The sequence below is a fragment of the Trachurus trachurus genome (genome assembly GCF_905171665.1).
Source record: "Trachurus trachurus genome assembly, chromosome: 9".
NCBI classification, from domain to species: Eukaryota; Metazoa; Chordata; class Actinopteri; order Carangiformes; family Carangidae; genus Trachurus; species Trachurus trachurus.
In genome coordinates this window covers 26,252,593-26,280,123 of record NC_139895.1, presented here as the reverse complement: position 1 = coordinate 26,280,123, position 27,531 = coordinate 26,252,593, and the positions used below count along the sequence as shown (strand labels likewise).

Genomic DNA, 27,531 nt, shown 5'->3' with positions numbered 1-27,531 from the left:
TTCATATAGTAATTCTAACATGGATAGAGAAAATAAAATGGTAATCGAGGAGCAACACTTTTTGTCACTGAACTTTTGATTGGAGTGAAAACCTGTTATGCCTCCTAATATTGCATTTCTGTTGTAGGTAGAGATGGGTCATCTTGTGCTACAACAATGGGCAATTTGATATGTGATTAAGATGGCACAATACTGTGTAATAGAGACTTCTCCACAAATAGAAGGAATATTGTGAAGGGAGACCTCATGTTCTCGAGAGAGGAGAGTGAGTCTGTTATCTTTAGGACAAAGATGTAAACTGGCTCCTCCATAACAATCCAGTCAGATATTTATGGTCAACAAAACACCCTGCGCTCCTTTCATCAGGGTGATCATCGTGCCCAAGTATTTCACATCTCATACTTGAGTATAAATATAAATTCTCTGGTCACATGGAGATCTTAAAACAGCTGTACATGTCATGAAGTCCAACATAACACTGCCATATCAAATACTATCTTTACTAATACTAAGTACTAATATTTCAAAACAGTCTTGGCTGACCGGAACAAACTGTTAACTTGATACTGCTCAAGGTGAAGAGGTCGACCATGCTGCTTATAGACGGGTACAGTTATGCATGAGAAGAGGAAAATATTGAGGATTAATATAGATTTTGAGGAAAATCCTAAATTATGACTACAATAACTATGTAAGGTGTAAAATGTATGAGAGTATATCTCAGACTCAGAAATATCTTACTGTATTTGTGATATTATTATTTTTCTTTACAATGCTAGAATTAGAGCTTCTGTGATCTTGTTTGTCCCCGTCTGCCTCCAAACCTAGGTTATTATTTCCCCTTTCATACCAGCAGGCGGTGGTGTGGCCCAGTTTTAAGCCCCGCCCCTCAGTCCATGCCGCTTCAAAACTCCTGGTGACCCATTCACGATTCCTCGAAATTTTCGATTACAGTAGTAGAGTATCTTTGATATAGTAGGCTAGCTGAAAATGACCTGTCGACCTGTCCAACTCACACATAGCATACCTTAGACTGAAAATCGAAGCGCACAGGTCAAGTAAACACTGAATTGTTCACTTTGCCATTGTAAACTAAACGAGTAGCTAGATGAATAAACAGCTTGATTGTTTTTCAGCAGAAGCATACACCAGGGTATCAAGATGTGGTACAGCACCTTGCTGCTACAGGATTCGTCCTCTACTTTTACTCATAACATAAATGATAAAGATTAAAATACTACAATTTCTTCTAAAGCAGTGACAACCTCTGAAACTCTTCCTACTGACCATGTGTAAACACCTGTGAGGTCACGCCCTCACATCCTTTCAGGGAATTTGTGTGTTTATTCACCTAAAGGGTGTTGCATCCCTACAAGACACCAATGACACTTATTCCAAAAATAAATTATAGCTTCTAGAGACAAATTACATAATTTGATTACATCAAAATAAAATAAAATATGTTTTATATAAATGTAATAATTAAAGCTTCGTGCAGCGAAACACAGTTTACAGAATATCTTGGATCCATGTCCTCAGTGGTTTTTAAATATTGCTTCTAGCTACTGCGGTTTCTAATAATGTGATAATGCTACTTCCAAAGACGGTTTATAATTTATATCCGTATATTGAATATCTTTGCTACTACTAGCTATACGGCGGAATACATTATACATTATCATCATCGCTTTAAACCGTTATCATGTGCTTTTAATACGCTGTCTCGGCTGCCACGTCTGTTTTTCCCACAGTCCTTGAACGCATCACACTTCCTGGCTCCCAAGCCGCGCCTGCCTGCTCCCCTCTCTGTGGGACTGGGGGCTGAACGACGGACGGACGACAGCCCATCAGCAGTAGGGGGAAAAATAAAAAAGAAACACCATGTGAAGAGATAGTACATAAAAAGAGACACGGAAAGCGAACTGACGAGGCTGAGGAGGAGGAGGAGAGCTCACTGACCCGTCTCTCCAGCACCAGCACCTCGGAGGAAACGTCTCTGTCGGCTCGGCGGAGAGCGGATGGACAGAGCCGGAGAGGAGCAGGACAGTCTCCCACACGGTACGACCTCCCGACCGCCTGGGCTACATTGTGTCTGTGGCTGCCTGTCAGACAGAGAGCCAACAGGGTTAACCTTTTTGCGTTGTTCCTTATCAAGCTCGTTAAAAAAAGTGACAGTTGGTGTCTTTTTTTTTATCGTCCAGGGTAGTGTAGTGTGTGTGAAAGTTGTGTGTTTTGTTTTAGCTACGTGGTCCATCCATAGGTTGGCTGTCAAAGTGAACAAAAGACACTGCAATGGAAACGAAAACCCGATTTGATAGCCTGTTACTCATGCATAGGCTACCGCTATGTGTGCTCGCCTTTAAGTTCCTCTTTTTTGTGTGGGGGTAAGTTAAGTTGGTGCCCCTCTGGAAATACAATGGTGTTTCTTTACGGTGATGAGAGTGTGAGTGGAAGCAGCCTGTAGGCTACAGCCAAAACAAACCTATAAATCATCAAGCGATTAAAAACCTTCACGTTTAACTAACTCACCTTCTTCCAACGTGGGCCAGCTCACCCGCTACTCTGACTACTGCTGCTGCTCTCTGAGAAAGAGTTGTGACAGCGCTGTTTCGGCTTATAGCCTACATCTGATATAGGAAACACATGGCTTACTGTTTGTTACACTGCCAGTGTCAATTTCCCCACTGAAGGATGATTTTACAGCCAAGGAATGTGTGATGGTCTGTCCCAGTGTTTCCCCCCCACATCTGTTTGATATTCAGTAGCTCTGAAATCAGGAAAATGTGAGAGGGAGAGAGGGAGGCAGAGGATGAGTGAGTCCAGTGATCTGCCCTGTGATCTGTGTCTCTTTCCAGACCTTGAATTGCCCCGAGGTGACCAACAACCCCACAAGTTTTTAATGCTCGGACAGGTCAGTTAGTTGCACGAGGAGCGGGAGCTGCTTGGCCCTTTTTATGGCAAGGAATGTGAATAAAAACATAGCCTGGATGGAGCTGTGAAAGGCTGATGCCTGGGGGATCATCCCATCACAGGGCTCCCGCTGAGTCTGTCTAATGCAGGACATAGACGAGTAATGAACATCTGAGAGAAAGTGGAATCAGCATGCCTGTGCTGTTGACAGTCCAATTTGATTTCTTCTGAAGGAAAAATCAGCCCTTAAGAATGATCCAGAGAGACACTGTAATGAGATAATTGAGGATGAAGTGGTTGGATGAGCTGCTGTTGGACCCAGCTTATAGTGTGGCCTACGTAACTGTGTGAGCCCTTGTCTTGCAGTGCTTGATGGTACATTGCTTTGTTTGTTAGCTGAAGAGGTTCGTTGTCCCCTGGATTGAAATGATGACGAATTGGCAAGTAAAGACAATGGTTGTGTGTGTCTGTGTGTTGCAGGCGTTTGTGTGTCTGTGTGAAGTACTGATAGACCCATGGGTGGTTTAAAAGCCTGCAAGTCCTCACTTTCAGGTCATCTTTGGTTTTATTGGACCAGTTTGGACAGTTGTTGCAGGTTAGCACCCTTAAAGGGATAGTTCAACATTTTGGCAAATTCGCCTATCGCCATAATCACTATAGTCATAGGGGGAGGTTCATTACTTTTAATTATTGATGCTATGAAATAATAATGTATAATTATGTAACATTAAGACACATGAAGAAAATACTTGGAACTACTTGGCGCTTTTGAAATCACTCCGCCCAGCAGCCGTGTCTGGAATGTAGTTCCGGCTATGCATTTGCGTCGAAAACAACTCCATCTCATAATGTTACAGTACATGATTATTTCATAGTGTTGTGAATGGGTCACAACTTGTCCAGGAGAGCGTTTTGGAGTTGTTGGATTGCTTATTTGATGAGTTTGATGAGGGACAGGGAACCTGTACCGTTCACCTCCATTGTGTTCACTGAGCAGCTCACGTCTCTGCCCTGCTGATCTCAAAACAACATGCACCGATAATTAAAGGTAATGAACCTACTCCTATGACTATAGGGATTACGGCAATAGGCAAATTTGCCAAAATGGTAAACTATCCCTTTAATAACTTTAAAAAAAAGACTTGTCATTCTTCAAGTCATTATCGTCCAGCTGTGATGTTTTAAAGTGTGAACTTGCTTACGTTTTGTTGACTAAAACCGATAGTGGGGCGTGGTGTTGTCATTACCGTGTTCAGGATGTTTGTGTTCAAGAAAAGTGCCATTGAAGCTCTTTTTTCTGCAGTGTCATTTCCTCTGCCCCTGTGTGTGCAGGTGTGTCTCTGCATGACCTTTCTCTCCCTCTTTCTTTCTGTGTGTGTGTGTGTGTGTGTGTGTGTGCATGGCTCCAGTTCACGTTGTGCTAGCCATTCGTGTGAAATAAAGGCAGCTCAGACTCAAACTGGAGCTCTCTCCTCCTTTCCTACTGTAATTGGTGCCATCTGTTTTGGCTGTGTTAACATCGTTTCAGGAATGTTGTGATCCATTATTCACAGCCTCCTTCGTTAGTGTGGATAAGAGCGGCCAGTGTCACTCTGGTCAAGCCAAACCAACCAGGGGAAAGGTTTACCGTTTTGGAGGAGTGGATTTATAGTCTTTTCACACCCCGTCCCAGGATCTTTACCTGGAGGTCCATGAATGAGACGCTTGGTTGCTTTTCCATTGCATGAGTAACGGTGGGACAAATTCAATCAGATTTTTTTTTTGCAAACTCCCATCAAAGTTTTTAAAATGATTTAGTACAACATTGACTGTGAACGACTCTAGGTCATACATCTACCTGAAACACAAACCTTTTTGTATTTTGACAGTCGTTCCAAACGGGCTCAGTGATGCAGTTGTTTGACACTTTTGTATCTGTCTTGTTTCTCCCCTTTTCTGCCCTCAGGTAGCCGACGCGTGTACCATGCCGACAAGTGATGGCCCAAGCCACTTCCCCGGGTTTGTGGCTCCGCACCATGGCAACCACCAGAGGTCTCCAGGTTATGTTCCTGGGCGAGTGGCTCCGGTCCGCTCGCCACCACCTGCCAAAGCTCCGCCACCTCCACCACTAAAACCTCACGGCCCGCCACCAGAGAGACCGGTCGCTTTCAACCTGTCGGAGGAACGTCAGCGCAGGGAGTGTGCTCAACACCTTCAGCAGAGGAAGAACACACTGATCTGCTGTGGAGCATCGATGGCAGCTTTGTTCCTGACGATCATCCTCGTCCTTAGTCTTACAAGTGGAGAGGTGTTAGATGGTCAGTTTTGTGGATTAATGATTCAGATATTTATGATCTTAAATCCCTTCCCATGAGTTTTCCAGCTTGTTCTCTGTTGTATGTTCTGTCGCTGTAAATCCTCTCATGTCCCGTTCTAATGGAAAGTATGAGCTTCACTGATTTGTTACTAATTGGTTTACAGAGAATTGCCCAGATCACAACCCGTCCCTCAGTGGCTGGAACCCAGGCCACCAACCGGACAAGGCTGTTATTGTCAAGAGGGGACATTTGTTGAGATTAGATTCTTCTGCTACCTTCTCCTCACTGACCATCCAGTCAGGAGGTAAGCACAATGTTGGGCAGTATTCTGAGCTCTGACATTGACATTGATTTTGTATTTATCTGCTGCTCTGTCAGTTTAGAGATTTATGGCTGTAACAGTGTGTCTCCCTTGGACTTCTCGCAGGTCGGGTAGTGTTTGCAGATAATGCTGATGGCTCCAAAAACATAACCTTGAGAACACGCCACATCCTCATAGAAGAAGGTGGGGCCCTGCACATCGGTGCTCGCAAATGTCGCTACCGCTCTCGTGCCACCATTGCCCTTGTGGGGCGTTCAGACGACAAGGCCGCTCCTGAGGTCCCTGTCTTCGGTCAGAAGTTCATTGGCGTTCAGAGCGGTGGAACTCTGGAGCTGCATGGTACCAAAAGAGTTTCCTGGTCTCTGCTGACCCGAGGCGTCCCTGCCTCCGGCCTGGCCACAGGCGGTCATGCCTTCCAGCGGAACTTCAGCCGAGGCATCAACCTGCGCGTGGTGGATCAGGACACGGGCAGTTTGCTGTTGTCTGAGCGCTACGACACACACGACTCCCGTAATGACAGTCGACGACTGACCCAGCTGCTCCGGTCCCTGCCGGCAGGACGTATCGTCACTCTGGCTGTTGGAGACTCTGCCGTCAAAAGTCTTCTAGATGAAACCAAGAAGACCATCGAAGAGAAGCTCGGCAGCAGCTTTGTGTATGAACTCAAATACAGGTAAATAATTCCAACAGATGAAATAAGAGATGTCGTAAGGACTAATAAGGTATATTTTTACAAATGAAAACATTCATGGTTTGTCTCTTAATGTTGCTGAAGTGAATCCTTGTTGACAAACTGTACAACAATAAGTGTGGTTCAGCTGTGTTTGTCCAGTTCATGGAGAGTTTGTTTTGGTTCTCCATGGGAAATTGTCTCCGTTCAAAAGTCTTTGGGAATGTTTTGTTTATTCTTGGTCTCCTGGAGCTGATAAAGAAGGTCATTCATTAATGATGTTTTCATTCAACCACTGATATGCCTCTCGCCTTTTGAAGTTTTAAAACACCGGAGTGACAATACCAACATTTTGTTCAATGCCCATCCTCCCTGGAAAGTTGTCCTCTTTCACATATCATTCTTTTCATTTGGGTTCTTCCCTCGAATCGTTCCTAGTTATTCGTCTTCCTGTTTCCTGTGTTTCCGTTGGATCGTGCCCTACCGGGAAAGGAAGCACGTACAGGATAATGGGGTTATGGTCGGACAGTTTTTGACAGGATTTGCGTAAAACGAAGCAAATCAGGAGATTTTTTTTGTCCATCATGCAACCCTTTGAAAAAGGGCAGAGAGTGGAAGTAGTTTTGAGGATGTGATGTACATTGTGGTCATTGTAGACTTAGTCTTGAGTGCATTTTAGCTTAACATTACATTAGATCTGTATCTGTCACCCCAAACACATACGTGCAAAAGTGTGTTTCTTCCAATGGAAATTTTAAGAACAGCATTTCACTTATTTGTGTTATTTGTAGCTTGGCCTGGTTTGGTCCTTGGCTGGCTGAGAAGCCAAGTGCTACGCCAGTTTCTCCAGTGTCACATTTCGCTTCTGGGGGTGGGTGCCAAGGCAGCACAGAGGTCTTCAAACAAATTCCTTCAAATCCACAGCACAGTGGTTTAAATGGATCAGACGGTAAAGCCCTTGTGTGTGTGAGTGTGTGCGCGCACCAACAAGTGTGCACCCACTTTCACCATTTATTGGAGTGGAGATTTTATCTGAGCTTTCTGTGGATTTCCCTTGTAGTAGGAGGAAACACATAGTGTGTATTTATGAGACAGCATGCAGTTAAACGTGTCATTAAAGTCACACTTTGTTAGGTCAAGTGCTTTTAAGATGAAAGAATCGGGAGGTAAAGGCATATGACCTGTAGGACTGAGCACAATGATGGTGTAGACCAGTTTATGACATGGAGTGGGGCGTTATGGAGAAACAGCAGGAAATGTCTCAGGAGCATACTTGGGAACTGACTGTGCCTTTTTTTGTTTTCAGCCATTATAGATTTATATTTCGCGTCAGTGCTTTAACACCTGGGTGCTCTACAAGCTCCATGTGATCTCCAACATTTTCTCCATTAAAGTAAACAAGCACAAGCGACCATACCATCCAAAATACCTTCAAATTTCAATAGGTTGGTCACAGTGACGTCCTTCTTTGCACAGACAATTGAATGTATTGGCTCCGGCCTCGTGCCTGTTGACCTCTCTGTCTTTAATCTTTGCCTCTCAGGGGAACACTCAACACATGTAAACACAAGTTCACATCAGCCTGTTGTGAATTCACCCCTGGCCTTCACACATTTCCCATTTCCCGGTCAAACAATGAGGTTGTTAAAATACTGATGAGCATTAAATCAAGGATGTAGGGAAAATGGAAAACGTTAAACACCAATTTGCTCGCTTGTTTTCTTTTTCTTTTTTTGTGTGTATGTGGAGTCATCTCTCACAGGCTGCGCATTAGCTGCCAGAGGACAGAATGAGCCTTCTTGATTTTCCTCAACAGGAAAACTGCAGAGGGCCACTCACCGGGGCTGTAATGACAGAAAAGGGTGCATCTTTCTCCAGATGGATCCTGTTTGTGTATCAGTGGAGTCTGCAGTGACTCTTTCATCTTTAGGAAAACAGGTTTCGGTTGTAATTATCCCAGCGGAGCAAGTATAATGCCCCGAGCCAGGTATTAACACAGAGGCATGTCGGATTTGATAGAATCACAAACTGCTGCTAATGTTCTGGGAGGTTTTCCAGGTAAACACCGGAAATATGATTTCTCTCTCTTGTGTACATGTTTAATTGTTTTCCTTTTTTTTCGTTCCTAAAGTAGTTCTCCAAAGAGTAGATGGAGCATTTTATCACTTTTTCCCAATGTTCAGATGTGCCATGAGCTGCAGGCTTTACTGCAGTCCTGATGAAGTATAGCTGTGTGAAGGTAAATTTGGGAAATTGCCTCTGGCACTGTTTACAGTGGGGTCTTATTGGAAACAAGAGACTTCAGCATACTCACTTTCCTGCAGTTTATCACACTGTACAGCTGTCTGGCCAGATATAGGTTTAAAAATAAGCTTCTGAATGGTTCAATTCTGGGAGAAGGTCATGGTGGTCGCGCTCAGTTTGTGAAGATAAAGAATATAATGGACAGGTCGCAGTTAAACAATGGTCTTCAAATATTCCGTCTGTGAATAGCGTGAAGGCTTTAAGCTTGTTCAGACTCCTTCAGCTGTTCCCTCGATAACAAAAAAGCAAGACGTCATTTTTAAGAGGTTAAGGGCATGACATTTATTACATTGACGGCTCGCCTGGTTGCACTATACGGCCTCTTTTTAGGTCATACATCCTCTTAAGCACGCCCAATCCCATTCGCTACCCACACCCTCACACTCACATGATTTCTGACTTTTCTTATTTAATCATTATAATCTCATTGGAGAATAATTATCTTAACATACCCTCTTTACAAGACAGTGTGCAGTGAAGCAAGAAGGAAGGACATGGAGTAAAAGTAAAAAGTTGGTCTCCTGAAACCTTTTTCGCTCAATTTTGATTTTTTTGTTTTTTGGTTTCCTCTCTTCTCCATCTTTTTATCATTATATGACACATTCACCAGTCATAAATCAAGGATAGCCACATTTCACCCTGATGCCTCACAGACATTCATACACAGTGAAACATTATTACTCACTTCAGGTCACACCCTTTATCTCACTAGCTGTCCTAGCATCTCTAGTGTTACATAAACTTTTAGAGGACACTTTATATGAAATCCTTCTATACGGAGACGAGTCCACTAATTCTTGTGCTGCCTCTAGCTGACGCATCTACCTTTAACTTTCACTGTTTGGCAAAGTTATTTTCTCATTAATAGAGTTTGAAAAAATATCTGCACCGCCACCATGATTAGTCTCTGTCAACGTGCAAAAGTTTAAAAAGGCGTATTTGTTTTTCTGTGGCCATGTGACTGTCCAAATGAGAATGAGGTCAAAGCTGAAGCAAATGTCTTAATGACTTGTCTCATCAACTATGTGTATCTTTCAGCTTTGCTTCAAGTTATTTTCACCATCCAAATAAAGTCTTAGGGAAAAGAAAGCCCAGGATTTGATTATTCATTGTTTTGTGATATGAATGTGTGAAACTACTCTGTGTAAAGTCTTCTTTCTCTTCCGTCTCTCTAGGCAGGCGTGGGCTTTGGTGTCTGTGATAGATGGCGGTAACGCATCATGCACAGAGGACGTCAGGGAACATGAAAACCACGACACGGGAGGGAGAGCTCTGGCAAGACGCAACTTCACCACCGTGGATGGAGTGGGCTTCTCAGTCACAGCCTACAGTGAATGGAAGAATGGTGAAGAACGATTTATGACGATATCAGTTCAAAAGTAGTGGTAGTAACATAGTACATGGTTCAGTGTTGATAGTATGTAAACAAAAAAACACAGTCTTTGGGATATTTATTCATTTATTTATTACATGCTTGTCCTGAAGTCACGTCAAGTGTTAAAGACAATAACAGAATTCAGTTCTGTGTCATGTTATTATGCGTGTTGTGGCCTTACAGTATGTTGCCTTTTAGTGAAGCACTATGCTGTGTGCCTCCAGGTTTCCCCATCTCAGGCTTTCAGGTGGATGCTGTGGACCAGGTGGTGTTAAACCTGCAGGATGAAGTGCAGCAGACCTGGAAAGCTGGGGATCGTGTTGTCGTTGCCAGCACGGACTACTCCATGCACCAGGCTGAAGAGTTTACCCTGCTGCCCTGCCCTCACTGCACCAGCAGGCAGGTCAGGATACAAGGTGAGAGAGAATAGCTGTTTTCTACTTTTCTGGATTGCGTGTGATTGTTTGTCTTCTGTTGGAGCTCCCCTATCCCTGCCTGTGTGTGTGTGTGTGTGTGTGGCTTGCAATCTGAGGCTTGTACTGCACGTTACCATTTTAATAGCAGGAAGGAAAAGATAACGCAAAGTGAGACTGTGGTGAGACTCTTGGCTAATACTGTGACAGGAGCAGAAGAAGACAAATAACATTTCACTCTCATTCTCTATTATAGTTTATATCTGTGATTAGCAGGTGCAGTGCTACTAATCCTGCGGTGCAGAGAGATATAGTTTCCTGCTCTGTTGTTATGATGATTTAAAGATTAGTGGGGGAGGCTAAAAAGAGATTGTCAGCTTATGTTGTGATAGTAACTTCATCTTAAAAAAAGTGCAGTGGGTGTGTGTGGATTTTGATTCTTCACACCCTCCGAGCTTCTGCCTCTTCTTTCACAGTCTGTTAGTTTTTATCCATCTCTCCATTTGAAATGTTTCTTTAGCTCATTCCCTCGGTGTCAACAAGCGCCAACTCCCTTCCTGAAGAAGAGAAGGGTGTACTGGATTGTGTGTGTACCTAATTTTTGTGTTGCTGCCATGAGGAAGGGCTGAGCAGCTGCAGGACTACTGCTGTGCGATAATATTGGCATCTGCTCCCTGAGGGCTCTGGTACTTTCCACAGTGTTGAAGAGCTGATTATTTTGTGTTTCACATGTATTTGATTGCTTTTGCTTTTTGTGTGTCTTGTTATTTTGATCGATTTGGTGTGTGGATAGTTGTTTGGGTGTGTAAATGTTACATGAATGGAAAGGTGTGTGTGTGTGTGTGTGTGTGTTTCAATTTGAAAGGTTACACAAGGGCTAGAAGATAAACTGTGTTGCCATGTTAATTAGTAACACGTTTCCTGAAGTGTTCATTTATTTTCTGCTTTCTTTGGAGGGAATGGAGCAATTGACACTTGTGTTCATAAAAAAACAAACACTTTCGTCTTCACCTGCAGTGATTGTTTTTCAATAATGTCACCTACTTTCCAGTGACCAAGAACTGACCTGTCTGTGTTCCTCAGGGAGGCCTCAGTATAACCATGTCGGGGAGATCATCGATGGGGTGGACATGCGTGCTGAGGTGGCTCTGCTCTCCAGAAACATTCTCATATACGGAGAAATGGAAAACTCCTGCTACGGAAATAACATGTGCCAGTTTTACAACCACGACACCTTTGGAGGCCATATCAAGGTGTGTCCTATTTCTAGTTAACTTATTTTATAACACCGGCTCCTGTTTAAATGATGTATATTCCGATGTATGTGTCTGCACATTTTAGCATGACTTTACACTCTCATTAAAGGTCACCATGTCTGCAGTAATCAGCGTGACGGTTTCCATGCTGCAGAGCTCACATGTGCATACATTCCATATTCATATGCTATGCTAAATGAGAGGGGTTATTCATGGTCCCAGCTCGGTTAGTTATCCGAAGTACCGTGACTTGTCTCACTGCCATTCTCTCTGTTTTTCTCCTAACAGCCTCTACACCTCAGGCTTTTATTTTGATGTTTCTTCTTTAGAACATGTGCAGTCCATAAATCGGAGCAAACACTTAAGAAAGAAGACAGATTAGGGTCAAGCACAACACTTATTTGAACCTTCAATTCTTCCTGACCTCTGTGGGTCTTTATGTAGGCAATGAGTTCACTGTAATCTAGTTAATAATGGCACAACTCCATTCACATGTGTGGCAAAAAACATTCCTGAGGCTCGATGTACAGTAACGTGTCCCCCATGTACTAAACAAAATAAACAGATTTTTTTCTTTCCACATTAACATTTTTTGGCCACATTAATTGTCTCCAACTAAACACTTTTACTGAATTACACAATCTGCCTCAAAAATAACTTTTTGTCAATAACAGCAGCACCACACACGCAGCACTCAGCATTTCACAATGTCTTCAGTCCATTTTTCACACTGCTCCCACCTGGACAGTTGTCTAAAACCTTGGCAGTCCATTGTGTGTGTATTTGTATGTGCTTGCAAGAGCCCCCCTTTACATGAATATATACAGAAGATATATAGCTGGAGGCATCATATGTGGCATATACTGTATTCTGATTAGGTATGCATGTGTATATGTGTGCTTGTGTCAGAGAGAGAGAGAGAAAGAGAGGGAAAGTGGGTGAGTTAAAGCTAGCTGGAGGGATTGGCCAATACCTCCTTAACAAGAACCAGGCCTTGTGGATTATGCCATACCCACAGAAAGGCCTCCTGGAGAGCATTGTACAGCATATTTGTATCAGATTATTTGTTGACATTCGTGTCTGACTGAATTTGCTTCCTGTTACATTTGTGTTTTGCATGTGTGCATATCTATCTAGCTTTTTATTTATGCTTGTGTTACTGATTCTGGACAAGTTTGACTCACTTAAGCATGGTGCCAACACAGCTATTGCTCTTATCCCCATGGGACCATAGGCAAACACAGAATTGCACTGTAGACCTAAACCTGTAACTGGACCAGAGTGGCTAGACAGTAAGCCTACTTTTGTGTCCAAATCTGAACGTTGCGTTTCCCCCCAAACGGCCACTGTAGCTCATTGTTATTGCTTGATCAATTCTTAAAACATTCTCGTGTCTTGTGACTTATCCTCCACTCTGGTCTCGGTTTTCTCTCTCTCCAACACCATCAGATCTTAGGTAACTTCTCATCAGTGCATTTGTCCGATGTGGAGCTGAAAAACATGGGTCAGCAGAGAGAGACGGGCCGTTACCCCCTCCACTTTCACATGTGCGGGGATGTCGACCAGAAAGGAGGCTACTCGGAGCCTACCTATGTGGACGGACTCTCCATACACCACTCCTTCTCCCGCTGTCTCACCATCCACGCCACCAATGGTTTGCTGGTAAGTGGAGCGTGTGTGGCTGTGCTGAGTCAGTCTGTAAGGTATGAGATAATGAAATGACAGATGTAAGCAGCACTTACTAATGAGTACCATGTGATAGAGACTGTTGAACGCTCATCAGTAACAGCCCAGATTACTGTAATTGTTTCCTTCATCCTTTGTCTTTGTCTTGTTCTATATAGTCTCTTCTTCAAACCCTCCTGCCTAATCTCTTTTTTCCATCACAAGTTGGCCTGTTTTTCTGTCTCTTTGGATAGATAGGAATGCTTTTCTATACTTGTTGGAACAGTAAAATCAAGTGAGGTCATGTTTGATAAACTGCCAATCAATATCTCTCTGTGTGGCCTTTGTGATTGTGCATGTATGTGTGTGTGTGTGATGCCTTATGACGTCAAACTGCGATGGCTCAGTGTTTTGTCCTTGAGGCCATCAGAGTAAAGGCATTCTTCCTTGCTTCATATAGGAAATGGAGTTAACAAAGTTTTGGATTACACTGTGTGACTGCTGTTTTTTCCTGTTTCACTTCTGGCACAATGAGCATGTGAAGATCATTTTGTTGTGTGTCTTCTGCAGTCTTCTTCAGCAGCTCTCTTCATACCAACATTGTCTACACAGCTAAATAATTTTATTAGTAGCAAATTCTCTCAGGAATTGTATGTATTTAAGGAGGCGGGCATCTACCCCGTGGAATGTCATTTATTTCCCTGTGGATCATTAACAGGCTCTCTTGTTTACCAGGATTTTCTGCATATTTCCATAAGGTGTGAAATTCCCATCCCTTGGAAAACAGTATTTATTTTTCTCTTCTGTCAAGGACTGTGCTGTGGAAATCATCCTGAGCTCACTAAGTCTTTTTTATGTCCTCTGATCTTCCCTTTTTGACCCAGGTGAGGAACACCATAGGTTATGACACGCTGGGTCACTGTTTTTTCCTTGAGGACGGGATTGAGCAGCGTAACACTTTCTACCACAACCTTGGCCTGTTGACCCGACCCGGGACTCTGCTGCCCACTGACCGCAATGACACACTCTGCACCAGCATCAAGGACAAAGTCTACAAGGGCTACACTCCCTTACCCAGCACAGAGTGCAAGTACGGGACATAATGTGTCTTTGACTAGAGATTTGAATAGAGAGCTTTATATCAACATGAGAGTCTGCACCACCATCAAGAACACGTCACTGAGTAGCTAGAAAACAAGTAAACGATGGGGGCAAAACTACACAAATGATTTGTTTAACTTGGAACTGTATCTGTGTCAGAGTAAGTGTTTGACTGCGGAAAGTCTGGTGAGATAATGCAGACATACTTTGAGAGAAGACAGAGGGCCCATGTTCATGAGAGAGAGATACAGTGTAGTCTGTGTGAGAGATACCGGCATGGTGGTTTTATCCATGCAATAACAACCTGATCTCTCCATGGGATGTTTTTATGTCGGAGCAAGAACAAGAGAAGTTCCTCTGTGAGGAAAGCAGCAAGGTCTGTTTCCAGGTGGATCAGGTCACAGTGTGTGTCTGTGTGTGTGTGTGCGTGCGCGCGAGAGAGAGTCTTGGCAGAACTCACCCAGTCCAGGGTTTATGTTGGAGAGGAGTGGATTATGAAGGGGATTTCTACCATATCACTTTGATCTGTCTTCTGCTCATAAGTCATAGTCTCTGGTATGCCAAGGTACTGCCCTTTTAATATCATCTTTTTGCTTGTGTGTCCACGTGTGTGTGTCTGTGCGTGGTGGGGTTGATCTACAGGGCAGTCTCAACGTTCTGGATCGCCAACCCTAATAACAACCTCATCAGCAACGCAGCTGCTGGCTCTCAGGTAATAACATCAGAGTTATCAAAGAAAAACAGCTTCAAAATAAGTTTTAACAAACGATTAAGAAAGAAGGAGTGACAAACAAGGACAGTGTGTGAGTGATATACAGACTGAAGCTGCAGTGGCTTGACTGTTCCTAAACTTTATATAATAAAAATTGAAGATTTATATTCTAATAAAAAGTGATCCATCAATAAAATGGGATTTCGGTGGCTTAGTGTTTGATAGAGGGGTGTAATAACAGAGTGAGACCTCTAATATATGAAAGTAAAAGACAAGGATCTCTGATCCAATCTCTTTTCATTTGGCACAAACAATCTGGAAATTCACAGGGGAGCGTTATGAAGTATATCACTTACTGGCAGTGGCGTTTGTGTGATATGAAGGTTGTCTGTCAATATCTGCTCAACCTTAAAGTTAATTTGGCTGGCCATTGAGCTGAACCTTCTTTACTCTTACTAACTGTGGAAGTTGAAGTATACTTCTTTTTTTTGTTTACTAAGAATCCCCTATATAGGGAGCCTGTATAAGCATATGTTGCCCTGATGTCTGCACTCTTCCTTCCTGTTGCAGGACGCTGGCATATGGTTTGTGTTCCACAGCTCTTCCACTGGAGACTCTCATGGGCTGGTACCAGAGACCAAGGCAGAGCTCACTCCCCTGGGGATTTTTTACAACAACCGTGTACACTCCAACTTCAAGGTATCATCGGTGCTCCTTATCTTTAAACTGTTCATTTTTTTCAGTGGTTGTATTTACTCTGTTAATAACCTGTGAAAAAATTGCACATATTTTTCTGCCTAGTCACTTGGCTCTGGCCAAAGAGGAGTGGGGACACACATACATGTGCACACTCACACACACATACACAAGCAGGCTCTACAATAGTGCTCTGTTGTGTAATGACAGAAGTCGGGCAGGTGAACTGTAAGTTCTTTGTCCAGTCCGACCACAGCAGCCTCTCTTGTAGAGGAAGGAGCCCCGAGGTTTAAGACTATACCGTGCTTATACCACAAGACCAACTCAGAGCACAGGTTTCCATGTACATAAAATAGACACACAAACACACAGACATCACGATTTTTAAATATACAAAACTAATCCATATCATATGGAGTATGGAAACATACTTTGCACGTTCACATAAACTATTCACTTTCTCCACTTTCTGCAGTACCCTGTACGGCATTTACTATATAACTCTGTTGGCCCAGGATTTAAATTTAGTACATTTATTATCACCCCAGGCCTCACACTGTAAAATATACTAGTAGTCTTGTTTATGTCAGTCCAGCAGAAATCAACCTCTGGCCCGTCTTGGAAATGTGTGCAGTTTTCGAGAAAAGTTTATTTTCTAAAGTAATTATGATTTCTTCTTCCCAGGCAGGACTGTTCATTGATAAAGGAGTGAAGACCACCAATGCAAGTGCTGCTGACCCCCGGGAATACCAGTGTCTAGATAACAGTGCCAGGTGTGTGCAGATGTCTGTGCAACAGCATTTTATAATTTCAGAGGTGTAAAGTCCGTCATTGTTTATAGACTTAATGATTGCACCTTAGAGATGAGTTTTCTTAGTATTATGTATTAGTTTGTTGTGAATGTGTACCAATGAATATCGACTCACAAGCAACTAGTGCACTGCATAGGTTTTTGCACAAAGCCTATGATTGTGCACTATTAGACAGTCTGTCGTGGTCCAACATATGCACCGTGGTGTGGTGTTACACTATGTAAATATTAAGGTATCTGTGGCTTACTAATATATTTGTTTAGTTCCACTGTCAATAATTGTTTTATAAATTAAGGTATTTATAGTTTTTTTATGGTATATCTACTAGGATATGGCCATTGACTGGGATAGATAGATGGCCTTTTACTCTTTTACTGCATTTTAGTGGAAGGTCTGTCAGGCTAATGTTGACAGAGAAAACAAGGCTTCACAGATAGAATTTCCACTCTGTAGCTCCCTACCCAAATACAGCCCTCAACCAGACGGAAAAAATCTGACGTGTCCACTGAGAGTACTGGCCCGTGTGTGTGTGTGTGTGTGTGAGTGTGAGAACGAATATATGCATGTGGGCAGAAGTATGAGGGGGAGGATTTTAAATGTTAAAATGCGAAGCAAGTAGTAATCCTACATGAGAGAGGAAGACTTGAGTGTTGAGTGATTGCCGGGAATCCTAAGAGGATATTAACTATTAATAATTCCCATATTTCCAATTTCCTTTTGATTTAAGTAAACCTCTGGCCATTCATTCATCTTGCGTCACATTCAAATTAATGCTCCTCCTCTGGTTCACAACAAGGAATTTTAAAAAGGAACAGCCAGATTTCCACTCAGTTCTGGATGTTAATGTTATCCGGACTATAAATGCTGATGTTTATGGCGAGGCCTAACATGAATTCATTGCCACCATTACGCTATAAAAAGATATAAGCCATGTTCCTTTGTGAAAACTACAAAAATCATTTCCAGTGTCTTTCAACTTTGTACGCAAGATTTTTCCTAATCTGATGGGAAGATAAGATAAAACCTTTCTTAGCAAATTTATCCGCCATCGGGAGATAAGACCATTTGTATTTAATGACATATGGTCTACAATTCCACCTGTAATATGTGTTGTAGAATGTGCTGAGCAGTATATGACGACCACATGTACATAAAAAACTACCACACTGTGGTCAGGTTGAAAACCTCAGATGAAATGAATGTAGTTGATGGAGAGACAATAGTACAGTAATAAAACTGTGTGTATATACTGTATCTACATGTGCGTTTTTTCAGATTCAGACCACACCAGAATGCTGACCCCAGCCGTCCTCGGGTGGCGGCGGTCATCGACACTCTCATCTCCTTCAAGAACAACGACTTGGGAGCGTGGATACGGGGCGGTGACATCATCATTAAGAACTCTGGGTGAGACGAGTGACTCGTAGTGTCTTCTAGGAAACTGAGGACTAATATTTCTGCTGAAAAACAGGACGGGATCCAAAAAAAGAAGAAGAAAAAAGGGATTTGAGAATCTGTGCTATTAACGTAATGAAATGATGTATGTTGTAATCATAAAAACTCCCTGTGATGACATCATCAACTATTTATAACACATTTTACTTTAACTCTCCTCCTGGATTGATTACCATAGTTTTTGAAGTTGTAGTAATGAACTGACAGTGAACTATTTTATGAGTAGTCACGGATTAGATGCTTCAGTTTTATTTATAGGCACCTTGATTACTTGTTTTACCTGCACAGGTCATTAACAGTTGTGTGCTGAGAATAATACATACTTATTATTCGCTTCTTTTTATGATTTCAGCTTTGCAGACAATGGAGTGGGATTATCCTTTGCCAGGTGTGTACTCATCTCAATCACTCATGTCTGAGTGCTCTTATCTCCTCTTCTCCCTCTACCTGGTGAACTTGCCAGAAACCATTAGATCGTGAATGACAGATACTGAGTTGAAATCAGATTTGTTAAATTTCCTGTGGGTCTGAAGCATCTCTTTCTTGTTTAACACAGTTCAACACTTATTTTCTTCTTCATCTTTCATTCCTAAAAGCAGACAGCATCAAACATCAGCATGTAGGTATGATATTTATGTTTTAATGACTATTCCCTTATCATCTTTAATTCTCCAGTGATGGCAGCTACCCCAAGGATGAAGGCTCCAGCCAGGAGGTGACACAGTCTCTGTTTGTGGGTGAAAGCCGAAACAGGGGGACCAACGGAGGACAGAATAAATACTGGGGACCAGGAGGGGCTGATGGAAAGATGAGGACACTGCCTAGGAACAGGTAAGGAGGAACAAACAGGGAGGGATGCACTGACAAAGACAGCTGAGACACGTGTGAAGAATTGAGTGGAAAGGTTCAAATCAAACTATGTTGAGACGGTGTTGGAGGAGTTTCTTGAGAAATAATCTGAAAAAACAAACAAACAAGGAGTGAGAGCCAGCAAGGCAATCAGGTGGTTGGACAGATGAGGCTGCTGCAGCTGCTTTTAGCTCTAAGTGGGTTTGTGAAAGGAAGTTCTATTTTGACTTCCTTCCTGTTATATTTTTGGCAGTTTATGAAAACTGTGATAAAAAGTGATTACTTATTATAACACTGGATTACTTGAGAGCAAGGGGAACTTCTCTGGTACATGCTTCCTCTTTATCTCAGCTAAATGTCTCTATTTACTGCCTTTGTTCTGTTTCTTCTCTCTGTAACAGTGCTCCCACTGACAGGTAAACCAGAAATGTTTGATAAGACCAAACACGTCTCGCACTACTTGTGCCTCACTGGCAATTGCTCTTCCGTTATGAGGACGTTTATGGAGCCTCTCCATGCTCTAATGCCATTTCAGACTAAGTGGACGGTCCTAATGAGAGGAGGGTTTGAGCTTTATGTGCCCTCAGGGCCTCCTTACCTCTTTCTTTCTGTCTTTCTCTCTCGTTACAGAGATTGTTTTATAAAAACAGAGCAACGTAAACAGGAGATTGGCAATAGCAGACTTTTTTTTGTCTCAAGAACTGCAGCTTATGTCAGTTTGTAACCACTGCCACCACAGTGTACAACTTTATAAGCGTTTTACAGGCTTTGTGACCGCACTGTGACATCTGGCTCAGTCAGTTTGTCTGTCGTCATCATGGTTTCTGCCAGAGCTGCTAACACACTTTTCTTTTTTGCCAGAAAGAAGATCATTTAACTAAGATACACAGATAATTTCATCCTTAAATTCGGTACAAGTTCAGCAATGTTTCATTAACAGCAATCCGTAAGAGTGCCAAGTAGTTTTTTTAATCTGTGTAATCTTAAATCACTTTGCACCACCCACATTATGAAAATAAATGAAACCTTAGGTCCTGATCTGAAGGCAAGTAAAACATTTTTAATGATAACCTCAGCCTCATCCAAGAGCAGAGTCTTATTAACTTAACCAACTTAATTTTTTCCTAAATAAACAATTCTTCTACTCTGTATGACACACTGTTTGATTTGGAAAAGGGTACAATTTTCAACCTTGTGGTCTGTTTCTACTCTAATTTTGTTTTACATACATTTTAAAATGAAATTTAACAGTGCCTTACGTTGACTCTAGTGTCTACACTACTAATGGTAATATAGTGTGGAGTCAGTTTAGGGGAAACCATTACAATTGTGAAATTAACTGAAAGAGTTATGTAGCAGGTCATGTCTGAGTCAGTTGATGTCCTGCTCCTTAGTGATCTCATGGCCTGAGAATGAATTGTGGTTGAGTTGAAACACTTTCAAAGGTTTGGATTGTAGCCAGCCCATGACTAAAACCAGTGGTCTTCACTGTCCTGAATGATAGTCTCTTTATTCTCTTGTCTTTACTGTAGGACATTCCCAATCCGAGGTTTCCAGATCTATGACGGTCCAGTGCGGCTTACTCAGAGCACATTTCGCGGCTTCATCCCCACACCAGAGCGTTACACCAGCGCAGTGGGATTCAACCTGAAGAACACCTGGCAGCTCACTCCAAGAAACAACTTGTCCCAGCTCAGCTTCCACTCCAATGTAAGTCAACACCCAGGTTTGATGAGACTTTGCTTGAGACATAATACTACAAAAATAATTTCCAGTTTCTTTCAACTTTGTACGCAAGTAGTTTACTAATTTGATGGGAAAATAAGATAAAACCTTTCTTTGCACATTTATTTGCCACTGGGAGATAAAACTGTTTGTATTTAATGACATATAGTAGTATACAGTATACTCTTCTCCAGATTCCTCCATGTGACCGTGAAGATCCAGTTTTTTTAAGCTCTTTTTTCATTTTTTCTTCATAGATTTGTTTCTTTTTACTTTGTTTGCCCCAGTTTGACAGATACAGATTTTGATTTATCTTTATCTTCACCTTTTGTCTTTTGCCGTTACAATGGGTCTGACAATTTTCTTTAGCAGGTTACTCCACCCCTATTCCCTTATATGGCCCCTCAAATCGATTAGTTCAGATCAGTGTCCCAGACTTGGCAGGTATCCAGGCAGACCTGTGGTGAAACCATTGTGAATCACTGGCGCCCCCTTGGGGTAGTATTGAACAAAGTACTGCCTTTAAACAGCACATAGTAACTCAGTTTGCCATACATGTCTTTATGTATCTCCAGTATTAAATCTGAAACTACAGCATCATCTCAAACACACAGTTAACATTTCCAGTGGTCTTTTTTAAGTTAGAATCCTCTGTGAAGAAGTTATGAAGTCTTTGAAAAGGTTTTAATTTTTGTGAAATTTGAAAGAAATGCCATGGATGGAGTTTATATAATCATAATGGAAATGTCTGAAAACACATTATGTCGATGAAACACAATAAGATTGAATAATTAAACAGCATAATTCCTGGAAAGACACTTAATGGGACATAAACAAAGCAATACTACCTTGAATTTTAAACTGGTGCTTAAATGTATTTACATGGTGGTTCAGGTGGGACTGCCGACGTTCTTTGGTCGCCCTGGACAGTGGTTTGAAGAGAACGACCTGGACGGTGACAAAAACTCCATCTTTCACGACGTGGACGGGTCAGTAACAGGCTACAGAGACACCTACGTCGGCAGAGCAGACAATTACCTGATCCAACATCCTGGCTGTGTGAACATGTCCCAGTGGAGCGGAGTGATCTGCAGCGGCCGCTACTCTCAGGTAGAGCATGTCCAGGTCCACGGCGCCTCGATTGTGTTTTTCTGTCCCTCCGATGTAAAGCGAGCACTCCCTCTGACTCTTTCCACTCCTCCTTTCCCTCAGGTGTACATCCAGACACAGGGAGCTCCCAGCCTCAGTTTATCCATCAGCAGGGATGAATATCCTGCTTCTCCTCTGGTGCTGAGGGGGATTAACAGCCAGGGGGCACTGTCTCAGCAGTACCAGCCCATTCTGATGATGAGCAAGCGCTACACTCTGCACTGGAGTGGACCCGCCCCCAGAGAGGTCGTCCTCTCGCTCATTAACTTTGATAAGTGAGTCACAAGTGTGTCTGCGTGATGAAAGCTGCTGCGTTGCTTACATTTTTTGTAAATAAGGACATATTTTACTTAGACGTAGCACAGCCAGATGTGTCACTCAAACATGCAGAAATAGGGTTAGTAATAATAATAAAGTACCTATTCTATATATACCACTGATAATTTACAACATCACTGTATGAAATTATTCTTTACAGATGTATTTGTGTAATGTAATGACTTCATTCTGAGCCGATATCTCTGAATGGTCTTGGAGGAAATCGTATCCAATGAGTCTCTTGTTCTCTTCCTCTGACTCAGAGATGACTGGGTGCTGGTGGGACTCTGTTACCCATCAGACACCACATTTCAGATCATGGCCGACATCAACGATCGGCAAAGCAACACCTTTGATGACATCACAGACTATGGCACTGTGTCATCCCTAGCAGAGCTGCAGAAGAGGCCAATGGAAAGGAAATACTACTTTGACCAACCTGTTGGGTGAGAAAAACAAAATCTGTCTTTTCATCTTTTGTCTCTTTTAGGTTCCATAGTTTATTAAACTTTTTTTTTTTTTAATCTCTGCCTATTCCCTGTGTTTTCCTTTCACACGCAGCTTGTTGTGGCTCTACCTGCGGGCCCGGCATGATCGTGACGGTCACAGCTACTGTTCTGTGAAAGGCTGTGAAAGAGTGAAAGTCATGGCAACCACATCGTCCAAACAGACCTGTAACTGTACAGCGAAGGCTTACCCTAAATACTCCCAGACTCCCTCAGCAGTGATCCCCATGCCAGCTCTGAACACAACCGCCTGCAAAGGCTGTGGTGCCAAGCAGGTTTGTGGTGTTATATCTAAGATAACCTTTATTCAGCTGCTTTAAAACTTAAGCCAGCTCTCCTGACCCATGTGTTTCTATCTCAGCTTGTGTTTTCCAGCGAGCCATGGACCCTCTACCTCCAGACACAAATCAAGTCTCTCAGCAGCAAAGAGCAGCAGAGAGGAGATAACAGCTCTTTTATCACTGTGAGCATGCCAGGCCTCGAGCACAAAAACAAACACTTCATCTTTATCTATCTGACTGGGGCCTGTGAATCAGGGTTTGTTCAACCTATTTTTTTCCTGTCACCGGCCAGGTGAACCAGGTGACCATGGCCTTCTCTCAGCCTGGCTATTTCCTGGTCTCAGTGGATGCCTGCTCTGGAAAAGTCACCAAGAAAACCTCATTTTCCAGAATGGATGCCAAGATGGAACAGTTCTTAAAAACTGGAATACCAAAGAGGTGGGCCAGGAAAATTACAATAATACTGTCCACAACCTATTGCATTTATATTTCTGACATAAGAGTTTCACTGGTTTGTTTGTTTGTTTGTTTGTTTTTTAACAAATCTGCACTTCTTTTTCAACAGGTCAATAGTGCTCATGGCGACGCGAGGTCAGCCTGTTGGCCTGGATGGTGTAGCACCATATCTGATGTCCTTTGGGGTGGCGAAAGCTGCTAGTCTACAAGGAAAAGGTTAGTGCACCACACCAAGTACTTTCCCTTTTTATCACTGTAGTTACTGTATTTTGGGACAAAGCGTCTCCTTCTCTTACACTGTTATTGCTGCCTCTCACCGCAGAGAGTCTGGCACTCTGGGGCTTCCAGGGCGGTTCTTCGCCCCCTCCGTGGGTTTCTCTGCGTGCTGGCCAGGCGGACGACGTCCTGAGGCTGCAGGAGCGCTACTTACCCCTGGGTCTGGAGGCATACGGTTGTACGCCACCTGCAGCTCAAAAGCGCAAAGACCTGGAGCTACTCAAAAAAGCCACAGGACTTCAATGACCAATGTGAACTACACAACTTACCTACCCAAAACACTCTTGCACACAAGTACACAAACACACACAACCAGCTGATGAATGTGAACTGCTGAACCTTTAATTTATTAACAAAAGCCAAGATGTTTACCAATATCAAGTGGAGAGAAGGTATTTTATTATGGACGGGGGAGTATTTTTGTGATTTTGTTTGTGTGTGTGCGCATGTGTATGTGTAAGTATGTCTTGGGACCGCTGAGTCAATGCACTTTTCTTTTAAAGTTGCTATATGTTTGTTTTCTCTGCTGCTCCAAGTTGTCTGTTGGAGAGGGAGCAGGTGGTAGCGGAGATGGTCAATTTCTACAGACTCCAGCCCTGTATTTACAAAACAAGAGGTTAGAATGCGCCCTCCGATCAGAGCTACGTTTTCTCTGACTCTTGTTGAACTGAGACTGGACGCTACCGCTACAATGAATGAGACAAGACAGGGCTGGGCCAACTGGTTATCATGCTAATCAGTGGTAGAAATAGAAACAAAACAAGAGTCAGCAGCTCTTGAGTAACATTTCCTCTTGACTGGTAAGTGAACAGCGATAGCAAAAACGTACATATAGCACCTTGAGAGACACAACTTGCCTTATCAGCCAAAATGATCAAATAGCTTTGCGTTACTGTAACTCAGTTGTTTTTCTTCAATAACAGAAAAAGACAAATCCAAAGAAACCTTAAACATCTACCTACCAGTCATGTTATTTATTATATAGTGAATGAGAATACTTTGAATTGGATTGAGTCTGAAAACAAAACATACGGTAATGCATTAGATACACACGCACCAGGGGGAAATTATGAAAATAAATTGTATTGTCCCTGAAATGAGATCATGTTCGATTGGAACATGAAAATGAAAGATGGATTAGATGTGCTCAGGTCAAAAGGAAATGATTAAAATAAGTGCCATCACAACTGAGAATTAAACAGCTGAAAATGAACATGCAGTATAATACAACAGAGCCAGTGGGTTAGGTGTATTAGTGACTATTTGATGAAATAATGTCATCACAAGCCATATGCATATTGATATTTAAATAGTTACATAGGCATACAGTGGTTTGCAGCCAAACTGATCAAACTGTGTTGCCTCTCTAAAACATTAATTGAACGTTAAACAGGTAACTTATTACTGTGTAGGTCATTACTTTCTTTCCACTAATCCTCAAACGCGTTGTTTAGCTTCGTAGCTGAGATCAGTAACAACTGAATCTTTAACTGGAAAACCTCTGATCATCGTGCAGCTGTACAAGTAAAGACTTAAAGCACCTTTTTTTTATGGATTCTTACATGGACTTACTGGATCTTTTATCTCATCTTTTATTTATCTCCTCGCAGTAATGGCGTCTGGCAAAGTGTCCAGCACAAATACACATATTATGGTAACTTTTCTTTTTCTTTTTGTTTTCTTATACAGCGTTGAATGTTTTATCTTTCATCTGCCTCATTTATAACTTTCCTAATGTGCATTATTGCCAAGACTGTGTTTAGATTCATTGCAGGATGCTTCCCTGACTGTACAGTAGCGAGCAGCAAAAAATGCATACAGATAATATACCAGCTGTAAGGATTAAGGCTTTATGTTTTGACTTACAGTATATAGTAATCTTTTTGAGGGTGTTTGGATGTGAGCAGGGCTCCCCCACTGAGCAACGTTGAGTACCAATCTGTGACTGTGTGTGTGTAAGTGTGTGTGACTGTGTGAGAGTATGACTGACCATGTGAGATAGAGAGAGGACAATTACCTTGTTGCCTTTTAACCACTCTACTGTTAAAGAGCAAAAGAATTAGTGAAAGATGTTTCCATCCTTTGCCTTTTGTTCATTTGATGCTTTTAAGATGCACAACCAGAGTACTTTTTTTTTTTTTTAAATAGAAGTGAGCTTTGTAAATATGGTGTTTAACTCAAAGTGTAGGTGTAATGGAAAACTGGTTGTCAATGGTGTGTATTTTCTGTTGTTTTTTGCCATTTGGAAGAATTTAAGTCAATTTGTTCAACATGGAAAACTCAGCATTTGTTATGAAGTTGCCAATTAAATAAACATTTGTGCTTTGTGGTAAAATCTTTTTGTTTGTTAACTTTGTTATTTGCTTAATGGCCTGTTGTGATTTATAGGTCAGACAACTGAAAAAAATGTCTTGTCTATTCATATACTTTTTGCATCAGGTATACAACTTCACCACTTGGGGGCAGCCTAGTATTTTTGAGGAGTTCCTTCCTTTGCTCTGAAATTCATCTTGGCGCAAATCTACATTTTCATATTGATAATGTGACTAGATGTTATTAGACCAACAAAATGACCATCAAACTGTAGCCTGGTAATAACCTTCTGGCTTTAATCACCCCATCAATCATCAACACACAGAGGTGGCCAGTGGGATATTTGTAGAGTTTTAATGAGCCTCTGGAGATCCTCTTTGATCCAAAAAAAATAAACTATTACTGTAGATGTAGGGATTAGATGGAGTGAGGAAATGATGCACTTGTCCTCCACAAGAGGCAACTTATTCTAAAGTCAGTAGTTCAAGCTAAATGCAAACAGCAACATGCATAATAAACAGATCAATTTGAAGTTTAAATGGAAGTTGCCTCAATAAATCAAACCTCTACTGTCATGCTACTGCTATCAATATATCCTCATGAGACCGACCGTGTCTGTGTGTGTGAAGGCTCTTAACAAAAAAGGATATAAAAACTGTCAGTGCCTGAAGAAATATGGTGCCGCCCTAACACACCACTGCCCACCATATGGCTCAGATAGTGAATTTACCTGTCCATAAATTGGTGTCTGGCCATGAGTACTCCCACACACTCACCAATCTGGAAATGAGGACTGATTGGTGTGACAGTCAGCGCAGTCAAAACAGTGCACATGGTCCCTCTGACACACAGGTATCTGTCATAAGGAAGTGTGTATGTGTGGGGGGACAGTGGTGCGATAGCTACCGTTTCTCACTGATGGTCTCTGCACAGCCTTGTTTTTCAGGCTTGTCTACTTGTCTAAATTTCACATTCAGTTATTATCAGTGCAAGCCATGACAATATTTCCTACATCAGATCTGTGCTGATATCTGTACCTTTTGTTGTTTGTTGTTTTTCCTTTTGAATCCTTTGATTATTATGTTTTTATGTGGCGCTGATGGACTGATGGACTTCACAGTGGAGTTTTAATTATGTAATACTCAGGCTTTTGAACTGCGCAAATACAATTAGAGAAATGCCAAAGCTAAAAATATGACACTGACTGGTGTGTGTGCAAGAGTGTGGGTGGTAGCCTTTAGCGTTATGCTGTATATTGTTTTAATGAGAAGGGTATAGCTATGGCAACATGCACTCGACATTATGACACATCACTGTATCTCCTCGTTTTTGGTGTTTGGTTCTTCTGCTCTTTCTAACACGTCTCCTAAAGGTTAAATGAGAAGGAAAACTGGAGACAAATCTGTATTACAAAGGCGGAATGTGAGAGGATAGAGGAGGTGAAATTGAGAAGAAGGGGTTTAAATCTGTTGGGCTGACTGAATAAACTCTGACAGATGCACAGAATAAAACGTCAATTTTGTCTTTTAAACTGATTATTTTCAAACTGGCAACCATTGATATGGAAGACCTAAAACTGCACCATGCCGTTGAAAACATGTTTAAGAGTAGACAATGGGAAAACACAGTATCACCACACAATGTCCTCTCTACTCTGCTCTAAGCTAGGC

At 42.1% G+C, this 27,531-nt stretch overlaps 1 protein-coding gene across 1 annotated transcript; it reads left to right on the top strand.

The window, feature by feature from the left end:
- The first annotated feature begins 1,843 nt into the window (after positions 1–1,843).
- cemip2 (cell migration inducing hyaluronidase 2) lies at positions 1,844–25,787 on the top strand. Its single transcript, XM_083978741.1, has 24 exons — positions 1,844–2,058; positions 4,856–5,207; positions 5,371–5,511; positions 5,635–6,202; positions 9,679–9,848; positions 10,103–10,294; positions 11,375–11,544; positions 12,997–13,209; positions 14,097–14,302; positions 14,956–15,025; positions 15,596–15,724; positions 16,406–16,494; positions 17,809–17,940; positions 18,341–18,376; positions 18,664–18,819; positions 20,370–20,547; positions 21,457–21,672; positions 21,775–21,986; positions 22,293–22,475; positions 22,591–22,810; positions 22,897–22,998; positions 23,109–23,254; positions 23,382–23,488; positions 23,595–25,787. Exons 2-24 carry the CDS (start codon positions 4,874–4,876, stop codon positions 23,792–23,794), a joined length of 4,170 nt encoding a protein of 1,389 aa, XP_083834867.1. The 5' UTR covers positions 1,844–2,058; positions 4,856–4,873; the 3' UTR covers positions 23,795–25,787.
- Positions 25,788–27,531: the final 1,744 nt, after the last annotated feature.

What these genes read in the sequence shown, in the direction of transcription:
- cemip2 (XM_083978741.1), top strand. Translation starts at nt 4,874, where the DNA reads ATGCCGACAAGTGATGGCCCAAGCCACTTCCCCGGGTTTGTGGCTCCG. An exon ending in TGTCTAGATAACAGTGCCAG is followed by an intron (nt 16,495 to 17,808) that starts GTGTGTGCAGAT and finishes GCGTTTTTTCAG; the next exon opens with ATTCAGACCACACCAGAATG. An exon ending in GCAGCGGCCGCTACTCTCAG is followed by an intron (nt 21,673 to 21,774) that starts GTAGAGCATGTC and finishes CCTTTCCCTCAG; the next exon opens with GTGTACATCCAGACACAGGG.